The sequence below is a fragment of the Molossus molossus genome, unplaced genomic scaffold (genome assembly GCF_014108415.1).
Source record: "Molossus molossus isolate mMolMol1 unplaced genomic scaffold, mMolMol1.p scaffold_m16_p_1, whole genome shotgun sequence".
In the NCBI taxonomy this organism is placed as follows: Eukaryota; Metazoa; Chordata; class Mammalia; order Chiroptera; family Molossidae; genus Molossus; species Molossus molossus.
Window position 1 is genome coordinate 169,067,945 of NW_023425344.1, and position 23,840 is coordinate 169,091,784.

The 23,840-nt window shown below is 37.1% G+C and overlaps 1 protein-coding gene across 1 annotated transcript in view; it reads right to left on the reverse strand.

Moving 5' to 3' along the window:
- Positions 1-3,457: 3,457 nt before the first annotated feature.
- MIPOL1 (mirror-image polydactyly 1) overlaps positions 3,458-23,840 on the reverse strand; it is a 281,045-nt gene continuing 260,662 nt past the window's right edge. Inside the window, exon 14 of the mRNA XM_036271182.1 lies at positions 3,458-4,208. Within this exon, the coding sequence (XP_036127075.1) occupies positions 4,142-4,208 (67 nt within the window). The 3' untranslated portion in view covers positions 3,458-4,141. The remainder of the gene's footprint in view (positions 4,209-23,840) is intronic.

A 23,840-nucleotide genomic window follows, 5' to 3' on the forward strand; every position in this document is an offset into this window, starting at 1 on the left:
AAAATTTCTCAGTTTATATAGTCACTGGTCTGCAAGAGGTTATAGCTCTCTTTAGGACTATAGAATTGAACCAGGTAGCTTACTCTTTTTTAAAATCCTGTCTGGAGGATATTTTCCTCTTTATCTTCAGACAGCGTGGGAGGACGAGAAAAGGAGAGAAAGAGAGGCTTCGACATGAGAGGGACACATAGACTGGTTGCCTCCCGCATGACTTCAACGGGGGCCAGACACGAACTGCAACCGAGGTACGTGCTCTTGGCTGGAATCGAACCTGTGACTCATTGGTCCGTGGGCCGATGCTCTACCACTGAGCCAAACCGGCCAGGACCAGGTAGCTTACTTTTAACCCCTGTTGTTCTTTATTTTCTGATTCTCATAGTTAAAATAAAAAAATTAAAAGCAGACAATGTGAGTAAATTCTATATTTAAACTCAATGATTCTAACTCACAGTTAATTTAATAGACTTAATAAAGAAGATACTGATGTTAGTATTATGGTTCTTTTGTCACTCTGGGATAAGGCACCTTACATTTTCCCATGGAGTAAAAAAAATTCAAATGGATAATCTCCAATGGTGTATGAAGGAATGGCTCATGACTTACTCTGTTATTAGAATATTATTGACTATATTCCCTATGCTGTACATTACACCCCATGACTATACTATACTAATTTGTACTTCTAAATCCCTTCACCTTTTTCACCCATTTCCCCAACCCCTCAACTCACCTTCCATCTGGCAACTGTTAAAATGTTCTCTTTATCTATGAGTCTGTTTATGAGTCTGTTTCTATTCTGCTTGTTTATTTTGATTTTTAGATTCAATTATTGATAAATATGTATTTATTGCCATTTTATTGTTCGTGTGTGTGTGTGTGTGTGTGTGTGTGTGTACCCCTTCTTCTTAAAGAAGACCCTTTAACATTTCATGTAATACTGGTTTGGTGGTGATGAACACTTTTAGCTTTTTCTTGTCTGGAAAGCTCTTTATTTGATCTTCAATTCTAAATGAAAGCTTGGCTCGGTAGAGTAATCTTGGTTGTGGGCTTTTGCTTTTCATCATTTTGAATATTTCTTTCCACTCCCTTCTGGTCTGCAAAGTTTCTTTTAAGAAATCAGCTGACAGTCTTATGGGTGCTTCCTTTTGGTATCTAACTGCTTTTCTCTCATTGCTTTTCAGAGTCTCTCTTTGTCTTTAACCTTTGGCATTTTAATTATGACGTGTCTTGTGTGGGCCTCTGAATTCATCTTCTTTGGTACTCTCTGGGCTTTCTGGACTTGTATGTCCATTTCTTTCACCAGCTAAGGGAAGTTTTCTGTCGTTATTTTTTCAAATAGGCTTCAATTTCTTCTTCTCCTTCCAGCACCCCCATGATGCCAATGCTGGTATGCTTGAAGTTGTCCCAGAGTATCCTTACATTATCTTCATATTTTTTTATTCTTTTTTCTTTTTGCTGTTCAGACTGGCAATTTGTTTCCTCAAATCCCAAATCTTTGATTTGGTTCCCAGTGTCCTTTACTCTACTATTGATTCCCTGTGAATTATTCTTCATTTCGGTTAGCCTGTGAATTATTCTTCATTTCAGTTAGTGTATCCTTTATTTCTGACTGGTCCTTTTTTATGTTGCTGATGTTCTCACTAAGTTCCTTGAGCATCCTTATAACCATTGTTTTGAACTCTGCATCTGATAGTTTGCTTGCTTCCATTTCATTTAGTTCTTTTCTTGGAGACTTCTCCTGTTTTTTCATGTGTGACATATTTCTTTGTGTCTGCATTTTGGCTATTTCCCTGTGTTTGTTTCTTTGTATTAGATAAAGTTTCTGTGTCTCCCAGACTCGGTAGAGTGGCCTTGTGTAAAAGGTTTTCTGTAGGGCCTAGTCGCTCAGCCTCCCTAGTCACCTGAACTAGGCACTTCAGGTGCACCCGTGTGGACTGTGTGCACTGTCCTATTGTAGTTGAGCCTTGACTATTGTTGGTGTCAGTGGGAGAGACTGACTTTCAGGCCAATAGGCTGTGAGGAGCCAACCCGTGGAGCAGGACTTGCTTCAATGGGTCTTTGGTGCTTAGCGAGTCAAGCCACTGAGTGTGTTGCTCATGGAGGTGGTAGGGTTGTAATCTGGTGTGGTCTGAAACTGACCACAGGGTGCACAGGTTCTGGGCCTCCCAGGAGCTGCAAAGTCAGCCACTGCCTGTGCCCTGCCTGGGGCCACCCGGCACTAGCTACAGAGTGACCTGCAGATGGCTGCTACTTGTGTTGGGCTTGAAGGTGCCCAGAAGAGACCGAGCTGTGGACCAAGGTGGGCAGCCACTAGTGCCAGGCCTGGGGCTGCTTATCAAGAGATACGGGGCATGCTGAGGCCAGCTGCTGCTTGAGAGATTTCAGGAGTCTGAAGCATGAGCCAAGACAGGACATTCATATGGAAAAGCAACTCAAAACAGCTTGGATGAACCTGCAAGTTGGGTGGAGTGAAGAGTGTGAGCCAAGTTCATGGAGACTTAGACATGGCACCTACCTATTGACTCTGTTGGGGAAGGCTCAGCAAAGGAACAATGGCCTCTGCCAGCACTATTTTTGGGAGAAATCTGCCCCTCCCCCTTCCGAGCTCTTGCCCTAATGCCTGATAAGTTAGCTCCTCCCCCGTATGTCCTTGGTTCATTTCAAGCTGCAGCGCCAATGCTGGAGCTCAGAGGGAGTGAGTCTGAGTAAGTCCATGTGGGGGCCCTTTAAGAGGAACTGCCTGGGACTCAAGCAGCCTCTGTGTCACTCAGCCAAAATCCCTGATGGTTTTTAGAGCCTGAAGATATGGGACTTCTCTTCCCAGCAATGGAACCCTGGGCTGAAGGGTCTGGTGTGGGACTAGAACTCCCTCCTCAGGGAGGCCCTCCACAGCCAAGATATCCCTCCTGCTTAAAACGTGGGTGTGGGACCCGCGGTCTGTGCCACTGCCCCTCCTACCGGTCCTGACGTGGCCTCTTCTTTACTTTCCTAGTTGTAGGACTTCCCTTCAGCCAGATTTCAGGTGGTTCTAAATGATGGCTGTTCTGTAGTTTAGCTGCAATTTTGGTGTGGTTGTGGGAGGAGGTGATACCGCATTTACCTGCGCTGTCATCTTGACCCCCACCAGCTGTAACTATTTTGAGTCATCTCTTAAATACAAAAAGAAGGCAACATGAACCAAATTGTAGCTTTGCTTTTTTCCCAAGACCATATGTTTTAACATCATGTTATTGTGTATCACATATTGGGTTCTCCCCTACAACAAAAATTCAAATGGTAATCTAAATGGAGATGATCAAAGAGAGCACAAGGTGGTTGATGGCCTCCTGCATGTCGGCACAGACTGACTTTCAAGCCAGAAGTGTCCCAGTCTATTACACAGATCTGGCATCTCTACGGTTTAAATAAAGTTTAGATAATTATTCCTCCAAACATTAAAAAAGATAAAATTTACAAGTACACATTAGCAATATCCTCTTTTTATTGAAAACAGTCTGCATTATTTTTGTTGAAACAAAAATCATGCCTTGATCAGTGTAATTTTAATGTAGCAAACTCATTAAAAGAACTTATACATTTAATTCTTAGTATCTATATTTAATATTCTTTAATAATAACCAAGATTACATGCATGCATTCAAGAATTACTGTATACTCTTATGTCTGAGCTTCTGTGATCAGGTAAGAAATAAACTCTATATTGAAAAATACATGTATTTGAAGTTTTGACCTAACACAGTAAATTAAGGTTTAGACAATATTTACTTTGTTGAATTTTGATTCAGAAAAAGCCATACATAAAGATGTAATCCTGACCAACTTCACAATGTTTCTATAACAGTCTCTCAGTAAAAAGAGTTATATTAAATATAGTAAGATAGAAAATAGTTACAAAATAAACTACAACTTTACCAACTACCCTTTGGTAAAAGTCTGAAGTTAATACATTTGGATAAATGACTCAAGTCAGCAACAAAGTGGTTAAACATTTGTGATTTGATTTTATCTCAGCTTGGAATGTGGTTGGAGTGTCCCACTTCTAACAACTGTTTGCTAAGTTAAGGCTTTAGTGTTTACACAGTGCTGAATGAAGCAGCCTGGTCACCAGATGTGACTGCTTCCCAGACCGCCGTTTCCACAGTCAGATCACTGTCCTCACGGTCCCCGTTCCAACCTTCTTCCTCAGGACGTCCACCAGTCGTTCCAACCTAAGTTACAGGCAAAAGGGTGGAAAGGGGAAAAGTGAATATAGAAAGTGCAATTATTGTCAGGTACGTTTTGGCTGAAAAAGCACAGTATTTGCCTGTGACCAAGCAGTCCTGGGAGTCATGTTAAGACATAAAGCATTACTGTAAGCAAGAGACACTGGTGCAGAGTGGTAAGTGTTTGAAGTTAAAAAAACAGCAACAACCCAAACTTTAATGCAGATTTTCAGCTTACATCAGCACTGGATACTACATGAAAAATATAAGATACTCATTTCAATACATTTACTTACTTGCATTCAGGTTGTGAATCAATGATTTACTATGCAATGACAGGATGGCGTATTGAATGTAGAAGAGTTTCAAACAGATTTTTACTGAAGAAGTACTTATTTCAATACAGAAGTGCTAATAATCTTATACCTGTTACGTAGCCGAATCAATGACATATGGGTGTACTGTGCAATTCTTTTGCATTACATTTCTTTGTCACAGAGTTAGCTGATAAAAATAAAGTCAGGAATTGGGTGGCTAAGTAGGAAAAACTTCATGTCTCAGTGGCATGAAAATAATTTAAATATATATAAATGATTTGATGGTGATAAAAACAGACTTTCTGTACTACATTTAAAAACTTCCTATTCCTGAGTAGTATAAGTAGGTTAGAAATGACTACACATACTTTATAGTCAAAGATAAGGGATTTTTAGTTGATGAAAAACTCACCCAATTATACTGAAAACAGTGAAAAGTCCCAAAGTCCATTCTGTTGTGTTTTTAGGCTACTCTGTGGGACGCAGGTCATATTCATGTGGATCATTGAGAGTTTTGCTTGACAAAAGATGATGGAATCAGACTGCCAATTGTTTATTTTATTTTATGTACCAAAAGTATAAAACGTTAACTAAAAACTTGCCTGGGTTTATTCACAGAGAAATCTTCATTATAAGTGAAAATCCTGCACAGCAGTTTCTTACACACAACCTCCCCTCCTCAGAGACTGCTGAGTAACCGAGTCCAGGCTGCTCCAGTTTGCCTCATTTATATGAAAGCAGCTTGCCTCATTTACATGGATCCATGCATGAGGGTTCTTGCAAATAAACTTAGTGCAGAGCTCGACACTGAAGGAATGAGGGCATTCCTGGTGCCACACGCGCTGGTTCAGAGAGAAGCCTCAGCTGAGTTCAACATTGAAAACTAGCTTGAGATTATTGCATGATTCTGCACATATCAGGTCCTGTTATGAAATGAAAGAATTCGGTGCATCAAAAATCTTTGTTTTGAGAAATGCAGTAATGATCTCAGAGTGAAAATGCAAATCTGTCCTACGTTTGTTACTACAAATTTCTCAAATGTAAGCTGGGCATATAATTATTATACATTCACAGCTTCAGCCGAGTGGTGCAAATACTTGAACTAGAAGATTCACTGGACAATTTATTCTATTCATAGATCAGTGCGTATAAGTTGGACTAGACTGATAAAAACTAGTGCTATCCTGTATATTCTGAATATTATGATTCATAGGATTCCATAAATCCTTTAATTTAGACAAAGTTTCACTAACTCGAATTGTGGAGGAGCAGGAAGAAAAATGTCAGTATGAAATTTAAAGTACATTGTTAAAACATGATAGTAACTTGAATTAACTGTTGACAAATAGCTGCCAGTAGAAATCTTGAGAAGGCATTAAGAGCATATCTCCGCAAATATTGTAAAAAGTCAGAAAATCATTACTTTCAAGTTGGTTAAATATATACCTTCTCCACAAAGTCATCTGCACTATTTAAAAGCTTCCTTGTAATGTAAAGGTAAGCTCTATTCTGCATAACTATTATCACTACAACCTCTTAATCAGAATCCTAAATTACTGAGATAAATCAGTGTGTGCTTCTTTTGGCTTCTCCTTTACAGATAGGCTTATCTTTCTTTTTTTTCCTTTTTATACATTAGGACTTTTTTCCATTTAGAACTACAAATTGCTAAGGGAAGAGATTAGGAGGAAATACTTAAATATCATGTTTTGCAATGTCTTTACTATATTTCAACAATGACTAGATCAACCACATTCTCAGTTTATCCAGGTTGAATGATTTATGAAAATTTGATCTCAGAAATGAGAAAAATGTCAGTTACTTAGTTTTGCAAATGCGTACTGACTTCTGAAACACAATGAAGCACCTATTCCTTCCTGTAAGGAATGAAATACACCTGCCAAATGTGGACCGTGCCAACAGGAAGGTAGGTGTGTGTCTGTTAAGGCACCTTGCAGGATTTGCCTGTAGGCTATTCTTTACTGTCCAAATCAATATCTTCTTTTTTTTTTTTAAATCCTCACTAGAGGACATTTTTCCATTTTTGTTCAGATAGAGGGGGAGGGAGAGAGAGAGAGAAACATCGAGGTGAAAGGGACACATCGAGTGGCTGCCTCCCGCAGGACCCCAACCAGGGCCAGGGACGAATCACAACCAAGGTATGTGCCCTTGACCGGAATTGAACCCGCGACTCATCGGTCCATGGGCCGACACTAACCACTGAGCAAAACTGGCCAGGGCCAAATCAATATCTTTTAAAAAATTATGTTGCTTATTAAAATAGGCTCCAATTACTTTACATTTTACTAAATGATAGCTTCCCAAGGGCTTCATGAAATAGGAAAAAGGTCAGAGATCGTATTAGGATTTCTTTATTTTAAATACGAAGACACTGAAGCACAGACAAGTAGACCCTTATGCAAAGTTCTGTGATAAAACAGCAGCAAATCTGGACTGGTTTCCTTGTTCTGAGTTCAAAGCTACTTCCACTAGGGTTTGGATTATTAGAGAACTACAGATTTCAGGTTAATCGATTATTTGTCTTAAAAGATTCATTAAAATTTGTCTCAAATTCTTACTTAAGTCAAATCGGGAATATATTTATTGATGTATTTCATCTATTATTTTAGTAACACATTATAGAAATGTGAATTGATGACATTGCACATAAGTAGGGTTGAGTAGTTACCATCTATTTCTGCTATAATTTCTATATAAATTAAAAATATCAGTGGAGGAAAAAGGAGAAACATCTGTAACAAAAATAAATTAATAAAAAAATAAAAAATATTTACAGCTATATTGATAGAAATCCTATTTTTGCAATGAACATTATTTTTTATATTTTCTATGTATCTATATAATATGAATGTAGTACAACAAAATATATAGTTTTCTTTTTCTTTTATTTTTTAAATTGCATTTATTGGGGTGACATTGGTTCACAAAACCATACAGGTTTCAAGTGTACAACTCCACAAAACATCATCTGTACACTGCATTGTGTGCCCATTGCCCCAAGCAAAATCTTTTTCTGCCCCCAAGCTTGCCTACCTCCACCTCCTCCCACCCCCCTTTCCCTCTGGCTATCACCATACTGTTGTCTGTGTCTATGGAAATACACAGTTTTCGATGAGCCATAAGTTATTTACAATTTTCCTAATTGGTTTACTTCAAACTTTCACTCGTAAAGAACACTGTGATTTGTTTTAAAAAACAAGTAATAATGGACACTATGTGACAGGAACTGTGAGAGGTGAAATTGCACATATTTAATTTTCATTAAAACTCCATGACAAAAACCAGAAGTACTTTGATCAAAGCCACACTGCTAGTGAGTTCCGGATGGGATGCTAGGTTAATTACCACCCCTCATCTCTCCGGTGTGTGCTATACCACTTCCAAAAGCCCTGTGACTTTTAAGCCTTATTTTTAAATTTTTGTGGGCATGAATTACTCTTATTGACTTGATATTGTGTTGTAAAGGGACAGAAATGAGTAAAAACAGAACAAATTCCTCATCATCAGTTGAACTCTAGAGAAGTAAAAACCTCACTAGAGATTCCAGTTTTGAGAGTAATTTTGTACTTGTCAATGTGAGAGTAGTATTCTTATTGGCTAGACAGTTTTCTCCAGGAAAACCATTCCTGTTATTTAGGATGAAGTTACTCCATCAAACATAGTTGTCTTATTTTATTTTATTTTTTCAAGGAGAAGGAACAAGGGAAATTCAAGAGAGATGGATAACAATTACCCTTCCAGCAGAAGAGACAGAAAAGTCTTGAAAAATGCTGCCCTTTGAGCTTGCCCATTCATATAAAAGATCTTGTCTTCTTTCCTCTGTGGTGGCAGGGTGAGAAAACTTGAAATGTAGTTTTTTCTTTTGCTATAATGGCTGTTCTTTCTCTGATCTTTTAAATGATTAATTTCACCATCTTTTCTTTCTTTCATGATTACCTCAAGAGACACTATTTGCCCCCTTGATTCCACTTAAACGCTTATGACTTCCAAACACGATCTCCATCTCAACTCTCTTCTGAGTTTCAGACTCAGATATCCCACTGCCTTCAAGTCATCACCTCTTGCTTCTTGCAAAGACATATGATACTCAGCATATGTAAGACAAAACTGATCTTACCTCCTTTGTATGTTTCAGTATTTCTTATCTTGATTAATACTGCTATTCATTAATTCATTCAACCTCTAAGTTGAAAACATTTAGAAAAACTTGATAATATATATATGTTTCTTCACTTCAGCTTGAGCCTGTGAACACTTTGTGAGGAAACCACTAATGTAGACAGGGGGAGGTAAGGAAAAGGTTTTGACTCATCTAGCATCATTATTTTCACTTTAGAAAGGTCACACTGGGAAGACTGTAGGGATGGGGTGGAGACAGGTTAGCCTATAGGTAGGAAGTCTAGATAGTTTTTAAGAAAATAATCCTAGCAAGCACAACAATATGAATGTACTTAAGACCACAAAATTATATAGTTAAAGATAGTTAAAATGGTAAATGTTATGTTATGAAGATTGAGACTTGAACCGGAGCAGCAGCAGTGCACAAAGAGAGGATGAATTTGAAAATACCTACAATATAGAATCAAAAAGACTTAGTGACTTTTGAGGGTAGGGTGGGGTGAGAGGAGATGGCCAAGAAAGATGACTCTCAGGTGTCTGGCTTTGGTGACTAGACAGATAGCCATCTACTAACCCACACAGTCCTGCCGGTGTGGCTCAGTGGTTGACCATCAACTCATGCACCAAGAGGTTGCTGGTTCAATTCCCGGTCAGGACACGTGCCCAGGTTTTGGGCCCGATCTCCAGTGGGGGGTGTGCAGGAGGCGGCCAATTGACGTTGCCTCTCATCGATGTTTCTATCTCTCTCTCCCTCTCCCTTCCTCTCTCTCTAAAATCAATAAAGGAAATAAATAAATAAAACTATACTAACCAACATAGTGGAGTGGAAGAGCAGCAAATTTTTTTTGGGGGGGAGGTGTATGTTTGTACAAAGGATGAATTCAGCTTGGTACATATAAATTTGAGATGCTGGTGAGACAGTAAGCGGGGATGTTAAGTTGGCACTGTATATAAGAGTATGTGTTAAAGAAAGAATCCTAGGGTTATGGTACAGAGTTCAGTTCACTCAATAAGCATTCATTCTGTCACTCCTACGTACCAGGTATTGTTTCAGGCACCGCCGATTCAAAAGACAGGACGTGGCCCCTGCTCATAAGGAGCAGTAAGGAGGGAAGGTAGATCTTTATATGGATAACTGCAATATGTATTGGAAAGTGCTGTAATAAAACGATAAGCACAGGTATTAAACGAGAGAGAGAGAGAGAGAGAGAGAGAGAGAGAGAGAGAGAAAGAAAGAGTCTGTGAAAACATCCTGATGATGCCTGAGTTAATTACCGAAGGATAAGAAGAAAAGCAGCATCACCTCCAGAAGGGTGGCATGGAGTGGGGGCAAGGTGGGCATGCCAGACAGAGAAAATGGTATGTGTGGCGGCGCCCAGGCATGAAGGCATGAGGTGTGAGTCCCGCCAGCAGTGTGGTTTCTCAGGATCATGGAGTAGGAGGCGGAGAACAGCAGGAATGAGGCTGGCGGGCCATGACTAGGTCTTGCTCTAAGTGGCCACTGAAGCCATGGACGAGGATGGAAAAGTTTAAAGACAGAAATATAAAAGGAGAGGTGAGATGGAAGAGGACAGAACCCAAGTGAAAATAAATATTTAAAGTAAAGAGGTTGACAAGAGAATTTGAGAAAGCAGGAAAGTAAAAGGTGGATCAAGAGTAGGTGCTGTAACAGAATCCAGAGAAGAGAATTTCACGAAGGGTGTGATCAACAGGGTTAAATACTTAAACCAGATCAAAGCGAAAAGTGCCCGTTTGATTAGGAAATGACAGCCTTCACAGTGCAGTTTTAAGGGCACGATGGAAGTAGGAGGAAGCCTGAATGGAATGTGAAAAAGTGACCAGCCAAAAGCTGTTTTATAAGAGCTTGGTTAGAAAGCAGAGAAGACTGCAGTTATAGGGGGATGTTGGGCTGAGGAAGTTTTTAAAGAAATGATGGCACAGGTATATGTTTCTAGACTACAGGAGAGAAGACGATAGGAAGACACTAACGCATAAGGGATGAAGATATCTTTGTAAGTAGGGTCAGAGGATGGGATTATAAGTGTGACTTGCAGTATATCATTGAAAACGAGACTGGACAGCCTTTCCTTGGAGACTAAAGGGAAAGAAGTGGGGAGAAAACAACTGTGGGTAATTCTGTAGGTGTAGAGGAAGTGAATTGACAGAACTATGCCTGTTAGATTCAGTATTCCCCATGGAGAAGGAGTCAAAATTCTCTGCTAAAAGCGTAGGATGAAAAAAACAAAAAGTCTGGAGGAAAATTGACAGTTTAATGGGATGAGAAAGGGAGGTGACCTTGGGCATGGGAAAGGAATGTTAGAGGCTACAAACTTTGTAGGACACACTGGGTATCATAGTAGCATGACTCTTTTTTTCCTCAGTACCTCTATACTTTTGGGGTAGATATGGAGAGGGCAAATTATAGAAGTTACATGTAAGTATGACTTATCGGGCAAGTGGGCTGAGAAAGAAGCATGTAAGACTGTGTCCTGGGGAGAAAGTAATTAATCCTAGAATCCAGATTGGGTAGAGAAGAAAGCAAGTCTATAAGGGGCTGTAGTTTAGGAAGAAATGGAGGGAGCAAAGGACTAGACGTTGTCTCGATTTGTGCTGCAGCTGTACAGCAAGAGTCATTGGAATAAGGCTGTGGTTATTGTCAAAGAAGCAACTTTGATTTTAGGATTCCAGATGTAGAGAAGTTCTGTGAGGTCCAACAACCACTGTAGCTGAAGTGGAGACGAGGTAAAGGTAAATCAGCATTCAGGAAGTGAAAGAATAGGACAGATACTTGACATGGATACTGATGTTTCTTAGCATAAGCACAGAAGTAGAGGAAGGAGGGAAAGTCACTCAGATGCCTGAAACTCACATGAAAGGAACGGCACTGATCAGTCGATACCCCTGAAGTGGAGAGAGAGAGAGCCATGAAGCTGGACGTTCTAATCTGATCACATGCGGCATGGAAACAAGAGTTTCTAGGCTGTGATGACACCGGGAAAATGTGTGTTCGCAGAGCACTGCTTGCTGAAGCTGATGCCAGGCCTAATATGGTTCACGGCCCAGAGCACTTACTCTATTTTTAAATTAAAATTTAGTGCTTATTCTGTGTCTCAACATTCAAGATACAGTCACTAAAAAGCTCATGGCATTCTTTACCAAGACCAACTAATAAATTCCAAAATACTACCACTCTAACAATACTGTGATGGTACTGTGCATTTTGCCTTACCCAAAAAGACCTTTTTAAAAATCAAAAGGGTTTACTATTAAATAGATAAGGACTTACAAATAGATATATTTTTATAAAACTTTAAACCTAGAACATTTTTTTTATATCCTTGTCAGCAAGTGAGTGTTAATATGAATTGTGGCTGATTTGGACACAGGCATAATTAATTTATCTAGAATCACTATTATAACAATAATAGTGAAAATATGATTTCAACTGTAATTACGTAAGAGAAATTGAAGGAAAAAATGGATAATCAGAGATGTGGGAAGCCAAAGTAATGATCACAAGATCAATTTACTGAAGGAAAAGAGAATATAGGACAATTATTTACTATATAAATTCATATAAAATATTTTGAAAAGGACATCACAGAAAATAAACAGGGACTGTAGATGAACACCACCTTTAAGATTTTTATTATAAAATATGATTTTTGACACGCTGCTGGGTCACTTCTTCCCTATACTGCATATGAAATGGTTCCATAACATTTTTTTTTGCTTGGGCCAGCCACAGGGCAGAACTGTGAAAGGGGAAAAGCTTGTCTTTATTTCCCATAGAGCTATACCTAAAATAATTTGATAATGATAATTATCAAAATGAAATTCCAGCAGCAATAAAGAAATCTGGAAGGAGAGAGAGAAACCAAACCCCCCCCCCCCCCAAAAAAAAAACAATGTTGAGCAGAAATTTACCCCGTGGCACGTCTTTGACTTGCCATTAAGAATCTAGTCCCCTCATCTTCTCCTCCCCTTGACTCTAAATACTAGCCTTTAAAAATGTTTGTTTGTTTTTAAAAATAATGTTATGTGATCGAAAATAAAAAAGGCTACCAAGTATATCTACATTTTATTATAACGTAAAGCTTTAACTCAGATCTGTGAATCTCATTGAGGTATTTCAGGTATCCGTTGAGAGGCATCAAAATAAATACATTTTGGGAACTGTATTATCTCTTAAGTGACACCAGGGATGTAACTGTCATCTTTGTCTACATATAAGAGTGTTCCTATTTGTTGTCAACTGGTCTTTCTGGCTGGGTCTACATTTAATAAAAAAAGAAGAAAGGAAAAACATCAAAAAATGGAGTATGTGCAGTCAACAATATTTAGTTTTAAAGCATCATTACTAACCATTTACTAATTAGTTGATTTCTTCTATAACTTTCACATTAACAAGTCTACTTCAATCCTCTCCCCAAAATTATTTTGTTGTATAAAAAGATATTTTGTGCCCTGGCCTGTGAGGTTCAGTGGTTAAAGCACCAGCCCTCACAGAAGAGTTTTGGGTTCGATACCTGGTCAAGGGCACGTACATGGGTTGCAGGTGATCCCTGGCCCCTCCCTTTCACAGTCTCTCAAAATCAGTGGAAAAAAATATCCTCAGGTAAGGATTAACAACAACAACAAAAAGATATTCTGAGTCATTAAAATAAATGATACAAAGAAATAATATGGACAGATCAATTTAGCTCCTCAGATAAGCCATTACACCAAACACTAGCACCCATTCATTCAGAAATATTTCTTGACTACTTATTCTTATAAATGCCACTTTCTGAATAGTTGTGACTGGCAAAGCTTTTAGGTGTGTCTATGGTAGATATATGTCACACAAAGTCTTTGTACAAATACAAAATCCTCTGTAAAGATGGGCCATAAAAAAATTCTCAGCTATAGCAAGTTATAATATAATGAGCTCTAGGCTATACCTTTTAAAAACAGTTCCAAGGTTTTAAATATCATGTGAACAAGAGGGTGTGTTTCACAGGAAGATAATGAGAAAGTGGGAGTGTGCTGCGCTCAGCCATCATCATGCCCGGGCCACTTTATTCACCGTGCTTTGTTTAGCATTACTTTTAGATTTATATAAACACCGAGCAGTTGCTTCTTCCCACCTTGAAATTAGGCAAAAAACTTGGATTTATCTTTGAGATGAAAGATAATATAGAAAAAATTAGTACATGTCTGTTCAACTGTGCTTTGATTAAAAATATGACGTTCCTGAGAGGGAAGATGTGACCATGGGGGCAGAGTCAGAGAGAGAGAGAGAGAAATAGAGAGAGCGAGAGAGAGAGAGAGAGAGAAATAGAGAGAGAGAAATAGAGAGAGAGAGAGAGAGAGAGGGAGGGAGAGAGAGAGAGAGAGAGAGAGAGAAATAAAGAGAGAGAGAGAGAGAGAGAGAGAGAGAGAGAGAGAGGGAAAATGCTGTTCTGCTGGCTTTGAAGATAAAGGACCACAAGCCAAGGATGCAGGCGGCCTCTAGAAACAGATTCCTGGAGCCTCCAAAATGGGTACAGCCTGCCGACTCCTTAATATTAGCCCAGTGAAAATGATTTTGAATCTCCAGCCTCCAGAACTGTTAAGATTTATGAACATTTATTGATGTTTATAGCACCCCCAAATATGACATTCCTTAGTCAATGTCACTAATATCTAAGGTAGACGAGGCACTGAAAAGTTACCTGTATTTTAAACAGATTAACATGTGCTCTCTTCCATGTAACCTTGAAAAACCAGTCTCATCAATCAATCATGATATCAATTAGTATCACTTTACATGATTAATAAACATAAGAGTTAGACATAGAACAATCAAAAGATGTAAACTTGGTATGTTTTACTCTTGCTTCACTCCACTTAAAAATTAGAACACGGAGAAGGATTAAAAGTATATTTCCTTTTTTATACATTTCTAAGTTTTAGATTTTAAATGGCTAACTTGGGTATAACTTATCCAGGACTTCATTGAGACTTTGTTAGTATCAGATGTCTAGACAGTCCTCTGGATTCCGTCTGCGGCAGTACTGGTGCAATGGACGATACTATTAGGAAAGTTCTCACAGAAGATAATGGAGTTATGCTTATGCCCCTGACTTAACATCAGAAAGTGACTGAGATACTAAGAAGAATTAAGATCAAGTGACAATTTACTGGATTCTTTCATTTTGTCTATCAGAGGATATTTAAATGATGTAAGATTCTCAAGCAAACTCAACACTAGTAACAAGCCTACGGGGCTCCATGAGGTCAGAGACAATGTATATTTTATTCATTACTGTATTCCAGCAGAATAGGGTCTGGAAATCAATGGGATAGTGTTTGTTTGTTTATGAATAAACATCATACACATACACTGGGAACTAGAAATAATGTCACTTACAGTTTCAATTAGAAAGTAATGCAATGAAATTTTGATGATGAATCCTAAAAGTCGGTTTCAAGAATAAAGAAAGAAAATCACTTCATGTGGAGATTTATAGTAACATTTCATTTAGTCAAGGGCCTGTGCAGAAGCACATCAAATGGTAAAGCAATTACCTGAAAAGAAGTGATTTCTCCCACTTTAAATGGAGGGAGTTTAGGGGCTTGGTGGAAAAGATGTTAAGTGAAATTTCACCCTACGGGAGAACTAAGTTAAGGTTATCCTTTTTGCATCAGGGGGAATTTAGTTAATGTGATAATAATTACCGGTTCTTAAATTCAGCATTTTCAGCTCTTCTTTTCGATTTTATAACTTGTCAGAAGGAAAGACTTACGCATTTTACATAAAGTCCTAAATTTTTTATATGAATAAAAGAAATCAATCTTTCTAAAACATTAAAATTTAGCTGAGTAATATAATCTTGAAAAGGCAGATTTATCTGAAGATTTTGATACATACTAGTGATAGAAGGTGCATTATTTAATTAGAATTGCCATCATAACGACATGTGAAAGGTAAAGCATTATAAAGGACTATGCCACATATGTAAAAAAAATGAAATATTTATATTTCATACTTTTAAAATATAGTATATATTCCAAACATATACATTTCTTTTAAAACTTTAATTTTATTGTTGACACTATTACAGATGGCCCCATTTCCTCCCACCCTTTACCCACCTCCACCCAGTGCCTGCACCGCCCCCGGACATCAGCACAGCGTTGTCTGTGTCTGTGGGTTATGCATATATGTTCTCTAGCTAATCCTCTCACCTTCTTTATCCAGCCCCCCACCTCCCCTCTGACAGCTATCAGTCTGTTCCACGAATCCATGCCTCTGTTTCTATTCTGTTCGTCAGTTTGTTTGTTAGATTCCATATGTAAGTGAGATCATATGGTATTTGTCTTTCTCTAACTGGCTTATTATACTTAGCATAATAATCTCCAGGTTCATCCATGCTGTCGCAAAAGGTAAGATTTTCTTTTTTCCTTTTTTACAGCTGAATAGTATTCCATTGTGTAAATTTACCAGAGCTTTTTTATCCACTCATCTACTGATGGGCACTTAGGCTGTTTCCAGATCTTGGCCTTTGTAAATAATACTGCTATGAATATAGGGATGCATATATTATTTTGAACCGGTGTTTCGAGATTCTTAGGATGTATTCTTAGAAGTGGGATCTCTGGCTCAAATGGCAGTTCCATTATAACTTTTTTGAGGAAACCCCACACTGTTTTGCATAGTGGCTGCACCAGTCTACATTCTCACCAACAGTGTATGAGGGTTCGCTTTTCTCCACACCCTCCCCAGCACTGGCTGTTGATTTATTTATGATAGCCATTCTGGCAGGTGTGAGGTGATACATCATTGTGGTTTTAATTTGCATCTCTCATGATTAGTGACTGAGCATTTTTTCACATCTATTGGCCATCTGTATTTTCTCTTTGGAGAAGTGTTATTCAGGTCTTTTGCCCATTTTTTAATTGGATTGTTTGTCTGCCTGGTGTTGAGTTGTATAAGTTCTTTATATATTTTGGAAATTAACCCTTTATCAGATGTATCATTGGCAAATATGTTCTCCCTTAGAGTGGGTTCCCTTTTTTTTATTGATTTGTTGTGTTGTTTTTTTGTTTTTTTTTGTACTTTACAGATAAGCAATTATGGATGCATAGAAAGACAAGCATTTCTGAGTTTAATTTCTTTTTGATTTCTGATTTTTATATGCCACTGGTAAATGCTATTTCCATTCTTTAACATCCATTCCCTTTACAGTTAATTCTTTTCAAGCACCACAGAAGACTTGAAATTAAATCACATACATCTTTCTTTTATGTGTTAAAGTGTTAGTATTAATGGGCTTTATTCTCAGAATCTAGATTAGATTACTCCTTGGTGGTAAATTAGTGACATAGGAACACATTAACTCTTTTGAACTGACAGAACACTATTTTGTAAATTGCCTTAGAGGACTGAGTTACAGTGATCTCATGTTCAAATTATACTTATGTTCAAATTTATTTACAGGGAGTAATTTATTCACTGAGATGGATTTTTCATGTGATTTCCTTTAGACTTATAGTATTTGTACTGTCAACAATACATATAGATTTTTATATTCTAGAAACTACCTTAAACTTGACAGCAAATATAATAAATAAGGCCTCATATTTATAATGATTATGATTTATAGAGTACTAGACAACATTTTGTCAGACCAATGAAAACCAGTTTTTTATCTTAATTGGTAAAGTATACCCACCTGGGTAAAAAGAACAGAGCCTTATACCTGCCTCCTGATAAAACCCTAATGGTTTTTCAAATATTCTATAAAGCATGATACATAAAAATTACAATTTATTATTTCTTTCCTCAGATCAGTTTAGGTTTGGTCAATGCACTAGTGTTTTTGGCTTCTGATATACGTGTTGTTACCTAAATTTGGTAGAAATGCTTCTTTTGAGTAAATAACATAGATGATACTAATAGATAATTGCTGTAAATCTTTGCTAATAGCTCATACTCATCATGTGCCTTTCAAACAAAATAACTATGAAAAATCTTTCTCCATGTTGCTTTCAGCTGTTTCTATCTGGATGTTTAGATATCCACCCACTAGCCTGGTTTAGACAGTTCTTCCGATGATACCACCTCAGGAACTGCTCCCCAGTTCCCCCGGTAGAGGAGTTATGAATGGCCCTTCAGACCGCAGCCTTGACATTGGCCTGTCTTTGAATGGCCTGAACTACAGCCCTGAAGAATAATCTTTGCCCTGGCTGGTGTGCCCAGTGGTTAGAGTGTCAGCCCTCAGACCAAAGAGTCACAGATTCGATTCCTGGTCAAGGACACATCTTGGGTTGCAGGTTCGATTGTGTGGGAGGCAACCAATAGATGTGTCTCTCACACATAGATGTCTCTCTCTCTCTCTCTCTCTCTCTCTCTCTCTCTCTCTCTCTCTCTGTCTCTTTCTCTCCTCCTTCCCCCCTCCAATCTACTCTTTCTAGAAATTAATAAAAAAAAATAGATCCTCAGGTGATGATTAACAAAAAAAAAAAAGAAGAAGAAGAAGAAGAAGAATCTTTATCATTCAAAATAACTTTGGACATTCTGACTTTCAGCACTAAACTGTACAGAAAGAGTTTAATTATGTGGGAAACAGAGTTATATGATATAAATTGCTGTCATTCCAAAGACTCTCCTGGGTATTTCTATTATTCCCAGAGAAGAAGCCTTCGAAGCCCTTCCCTTCTTTTGCTCTTCAGTTTCCGGAAGCCAATTTTGATGAGTTTTATATCTGCCACCACACAGGGCTGTTCTCAAACTCAACTTAATATTTTTTCTCATAAGTTTATAAGTTAGGGTTTCACAAAAAGAAAATGAAATTAGTTCTTAGCACTGAACTAAAGACATTCTATTAATGGCACTATGTTGTTCCTATCTCTTAGGCAGAAAAATCTTAAAATACTGACTACTTCTTTACTCTTCACCTCTTTAGTCACCAGATCACACTGTTTTTCTTCATCGGTTTCCGATGTGAGTCCCTTCTTCCACCCTCAGTGCTCCCAGCCTACACCAGCACGCCGCTGTCTACACCATTGTACCGTATTATTGGGATGGCTTCTTAGTTGGTACTCTGTCCTCTAACATGAACCTGCTTCACTTAATCTTCCACAAGGCTAAGTAAGACGGATATTTCTAAAATGCTATTTCCATCAAGTAACCTTTGCTGCTTAGAAAACTAAAAGGGGTTCTTACTCCCTGTCACAAGAAATCTAAATACCTTTGCATACATTTGAAGGCATTTGGTAATCGAGCTTAGCCTACACTACGTGATGTCATCCCAGGACTCGGCTCCTGCCAGGCTGACCTTCGTACTGTCCCCTCTCAGCACCTCTTTTTCATTTATGCTCTTTCTTTCCTCTTTACTCTCTCTTCTTTCCTCTCTGCTTACTAGTACCCCCTCATTCTGCAGGGCCAAGAGCAATCTCCTTGGGGCTTCCTTTTCTCTGTATTAGCTGTACGGAACAATGAACAGGTTATTCCATACCATTCTATTCTATAAAATAATAAGACAAAATATATATTAATACATTACTGAGATTATATCAGGTGCAGGATGTCAAATACACTTTAATCCAACAATTCCACATCCAGGAATATGTGCCTTCTCTAAATCTTTAGCTCCAACTATGTACACTGAAGTCGTATTTGGAAATAACTAAATACCAATGCTTTCAACTCCTTGTGGGCAAGAGCTAGACAGCACACCTTTTACTGACCCACCCAATTTAATAGAGTTAAGTACATACTTTTTTGTGAGTTGTCTTTATATCTTTGTAAGAACAGTAACAGAGATGAAAACATAATCCTAATTTATTACTTTCCCCACCTATACTGGTCTATATTTCTCACTAAAATCCAATTTCTTTGCAATTTTCAATTCCATATGGTATGCAGTCAGGCTAACAAGAAACTTTTGGGATCAATGCTTACAATGAAAGAGCCAGGAGCAAGGATCCTGCCAGCTGTAATGGAAAAGTTAAAAGAGTTCATCTTACTCATAATTGTTACCCCTTTGCCAAAATGTTTCCATAGGTGTGCTTCCAGTGCTATGTACACACACCCACAGGCTTCAGTCATTCATATTCATCTGTCAAAAGTGCTGGTCCACTATTTTGACATGCTTGTGAGAACAAAGCGGGACTTGCTATCCTCAAAGCAAGCTATTAACTCCTGTCTAAACTTTCTCTCTCAATCTGAACTACACGTAGGGCAGCTCTTTGATGGGAAGCACACGCTGCCCTTTTCAGCTTTACATCATCCTGCTCTCTTATGTGCCAGTGTATTTGAAAGGTATAAAAAAGCCATATTTAGAAAGTACGGAAATTTTGAATACAAATTCTCAGTCCTTGACTCATGAGAAGTACATCTGAATTAAATTCTAGCTATCCCTATATATCCTTATATATATAGCTTTTATAATTTAGGTCATTCTTATCATAGAAAGTATTTATGATAATGTGTTTTATAATTAAAGGGCAAGATGAAATGTTAATTTATATACTACAAACAAAAACAAAAACAAAAACCCAGCACCACATTTTTCTCTTTCCCATACACCTGAAGAGATTTAAAATCTGTAGTTTTTCCATTGCATCTTTATAAAAAGCCTGTTTTTCTAATTAACAGAAACCTTTTCTAACAATTCTAAATAGTTTTAAACTTAACAATTCCACTTCCTAGAAATTGTGTCCCCTGCAATAATAGCAGATATGTTTAGCTGAGATTATGTTCATTGCAGCAGTATTTTAAAATAACTCAACAGTAACAATAATGAATTAGTTAAATAAATTATGGTACAGTAGGTTTAAAGTCATACAATAAATTTAAATTACTTAGTAAAATAGTATGTATAATGACATGGAAAGTTATTCATAACATTAAGTGAATCAGATTATATTGTATGTACTACATAAAAATTTTATAAAAATGCCAAGTTGCTTAGCAATATTTAATTTTTTTCAAAAATTAATGTAGATTGCTTTAAAAATTTGCGACTATACATTGTGGTTACAAAGCATTTAAAAATGTATGGGCTATCAAAAACAGTATTATTTACTATTTCGCTCTATAAAGATGAACACACATACTTAAACTCAAAAGTGAACAACAGGGCATTTGGGAGAGAAAAACGCAGCCTCCTTCTCTCCCGGTCTCACTTGTTTTCCTCTGCGCTCTCCACAGGCTGGGGGGTCTACGAGGCTGGGAGAAAGTGCAGGCTTAAAAGTTACACGTGGCTGCAAAGTATTTATATTTAGGAAGTATGTTGTATAGGTTTTCTAATTCTACTTAACAGCTAGAATTGTCCTAGAACAAAATTAATTAAGGGGACATATGGTACACAAAGATGAAAGAACTATTTATTTCATTGTTTTGTAACATCATGAATAAAGGCTGTATAATTTTGCTAATTAAGTATTTACCAATAAAATATTATTTGAACTAAAAGACACATTTCCTTATACAGTCAAAGCTATCTCAGGTACTTTCCTTTAATCTCCCACACCCAGTAAGGCCAATCCAGCACGTAAGAGTTCAAACCTCTCACTGTGTTTTGATCCTGTTTGTTCTATCCTTGCAGGATATTTGCTTTGGAAGAGGAGATTTATGGCTGAAGAACTATGACTAAATAGCTTATTTGCTAAGATAAACCACTCTGAATTACTATTAAGGTATAAAAACTATTATCTACTGAACTACTAATTAATAAAAACAAGCTTTTGTTTAAAAGAAAAAGAGTACACAAAGACCAAGTTTATAAATAGTTTTCAGACTTGTTCTGGGCACTTAATTATAAATAATTAATTACCAGTAGGCAACTCAAAAGAAAGCAAGCTTCCTTAGTTATCATAAAATACCAGAATTTAACAAAGAAACCTGACAATGTGAAAGAAAAAAAAAATAACTGTTTTTAAAAAAACATAACATAAGCAAAGTTTTAAATGGGGAAAAATGTTTACAGGACATATAATAAAAAGCTATTTACTATTAAAATAAAAGCTATTTACTATTTTAATGAATAAAAATAAATAGTCCAATACAAAAAATAGAAAAAGGTCATGAACAGGCAGTTCACATAAAAAGAAAAATACATTGCAAATAAAAATATAAAAAATAGCTTACCTTTATTCATAATTTAAGTTAAATAAGCATATTAAAATGAGATAATTTTGCATCTGTCTGATTGGAAGGTTAAAAACTTTAATAACTCTAAATAGTGTTGAAGCTTGGGGAAATCAGCATTTTCACAGATTATCAGTTGTTTATATAACTTAAAAAAATATTGATTGATTTTAGAGAGAGGAAGGGAGAGAGAGAAAAGGAGAGAAAAACATCAATTTGTTGTTCCATTTCTTTATGCATTCACTGGTTGATTCTTGTATGTGCCCTGACCAGGGATTGAACCCAAAACCTTGGGAGTATTGGGACGGCACTCTAACCAACTGAGCTACCTGGCCAGAGCCTCATATTACTTCTTGAAAGAACAATTTGATAATACTTGGAATTAAAAAAGAACACACTTTGCCCTGGCTGGTTTGGCTCAGCGGTTAGAGCGTCGGCCTGCGGTCCGGAGAGACCCAGGTTCGGTTCCCACTAAGGGCATGTACCTCGGTTGCAGTTTGTCCCCGGCCCTGGTTGGTCGTGTGGGTGGCAGCCACTCGATGTGTCCCTTTCACATCGATGTTTCTCTCTCTCTCTCTCCCTCCTGCTCTATCTGAACAAAGAATGAAAAGGTGTCCTCGGGTGAGGATAAATAAATAAATAAATAAATAAATAAATAAATAAATAAATAAAGAACACACTTTTTTTGAACCTTAAATTGTTCTTTTCTAGGAATTTATCCTATAGATCTATTGTAAGAATCATAAAGAAATATGTTAAGAAAGGCTGTTCACTTGTAGCATTGTTTGTAACAGCAAATTTAAAAAACCCAAGTAAGCAAACCCAAATTCTTTTCTCTCAGAATTTGCACTCTACTCTACAAAATATATATGTGTAAAGTAATATTTTTAAGATTGAAATTAAAAATTTACAATATTTTGTACAGGCAGGAAATTAACAATCAGTACTTGTATTTTTAAAAGTCTGTAAGGAAATTGATATCTTATGGACTGAAATTTCAAAGTTAATTTTTTTAGCACTTTTATGATACAAACATTTGCCTTTACCTTTCTTGGGAACATCAGTATACATTCTTCTTCATGAGTGGGCAAAATACTTGCCTTAAAACAGATCGTATTCACAGAATTGTGAAGAAAGAGTTTTTAGGGAGAATGTCAAAACAGCTTGTATTTGGGCTACAATGAGAACTTCATGCTATAAAATACTTTTATTTGTTTCTATAGTTTGTCCTTTCCTTTTGTGACCCATCCTTTAAAATCTACCTGAAGGCTGTAATAAAATACATCTTTTCCAGAGAAAACCACAAATCTCTCTTTTAATATTTGTGTGTGGCATTTGACTTTTTCTTTTTATTTAACCCAACTAATAAGTGGTTATGCATCTCACTAAATATAAAACTTAACTAACTTGGGAGATTCCAGAGGTAAAAAACTTTAACAATAATGAAATAAAGTTTTGGGAAAATTTTGAAATATAAAAACCTCCCACTGTGACAAAACCCTCATAATAGATTCAGCCTAGTGCATTAAGTTACAACATGATCTGGTATTATAAAGCAGCATACATCATATGTGCAACACTTACCCTGACCAGAGGCTTAACATAAATATTAGTTTGGAGAGACTATCATTTAATAAATGTATTAAAAATCCTATTTCAAATCACTCTTTTATGATTCTTCTGTCTCTAAAACTTAAACAACTTTTGATATGTCATAAACTCTTAGAAATACTATGGTAATGAAGCCATTAGGAATATTCTCTACTTTTCCCATTGATTCTATCACTGAGGAATAGTCAATATACCATCACAGAGGAACGAGTGAGAGCTTTCCCTTAAATTTCAATGACTTACTTTATGGGCACAAAAATAAAGTCCTCAATGGGTATTCATTTATTAATTTATCAGGTCCAACTATCTTTGTATGGGAAAGAAGGTATCTTCACAATTCTTTAATGTACAATTTCAAAAGGCAGAGAGCCCTGAAAAAGAAGGATGTGGATCTGATTAGGTTCTGTGCTATTTCCTTAGTAGATGAATATTGTATATATGCTATAGTAT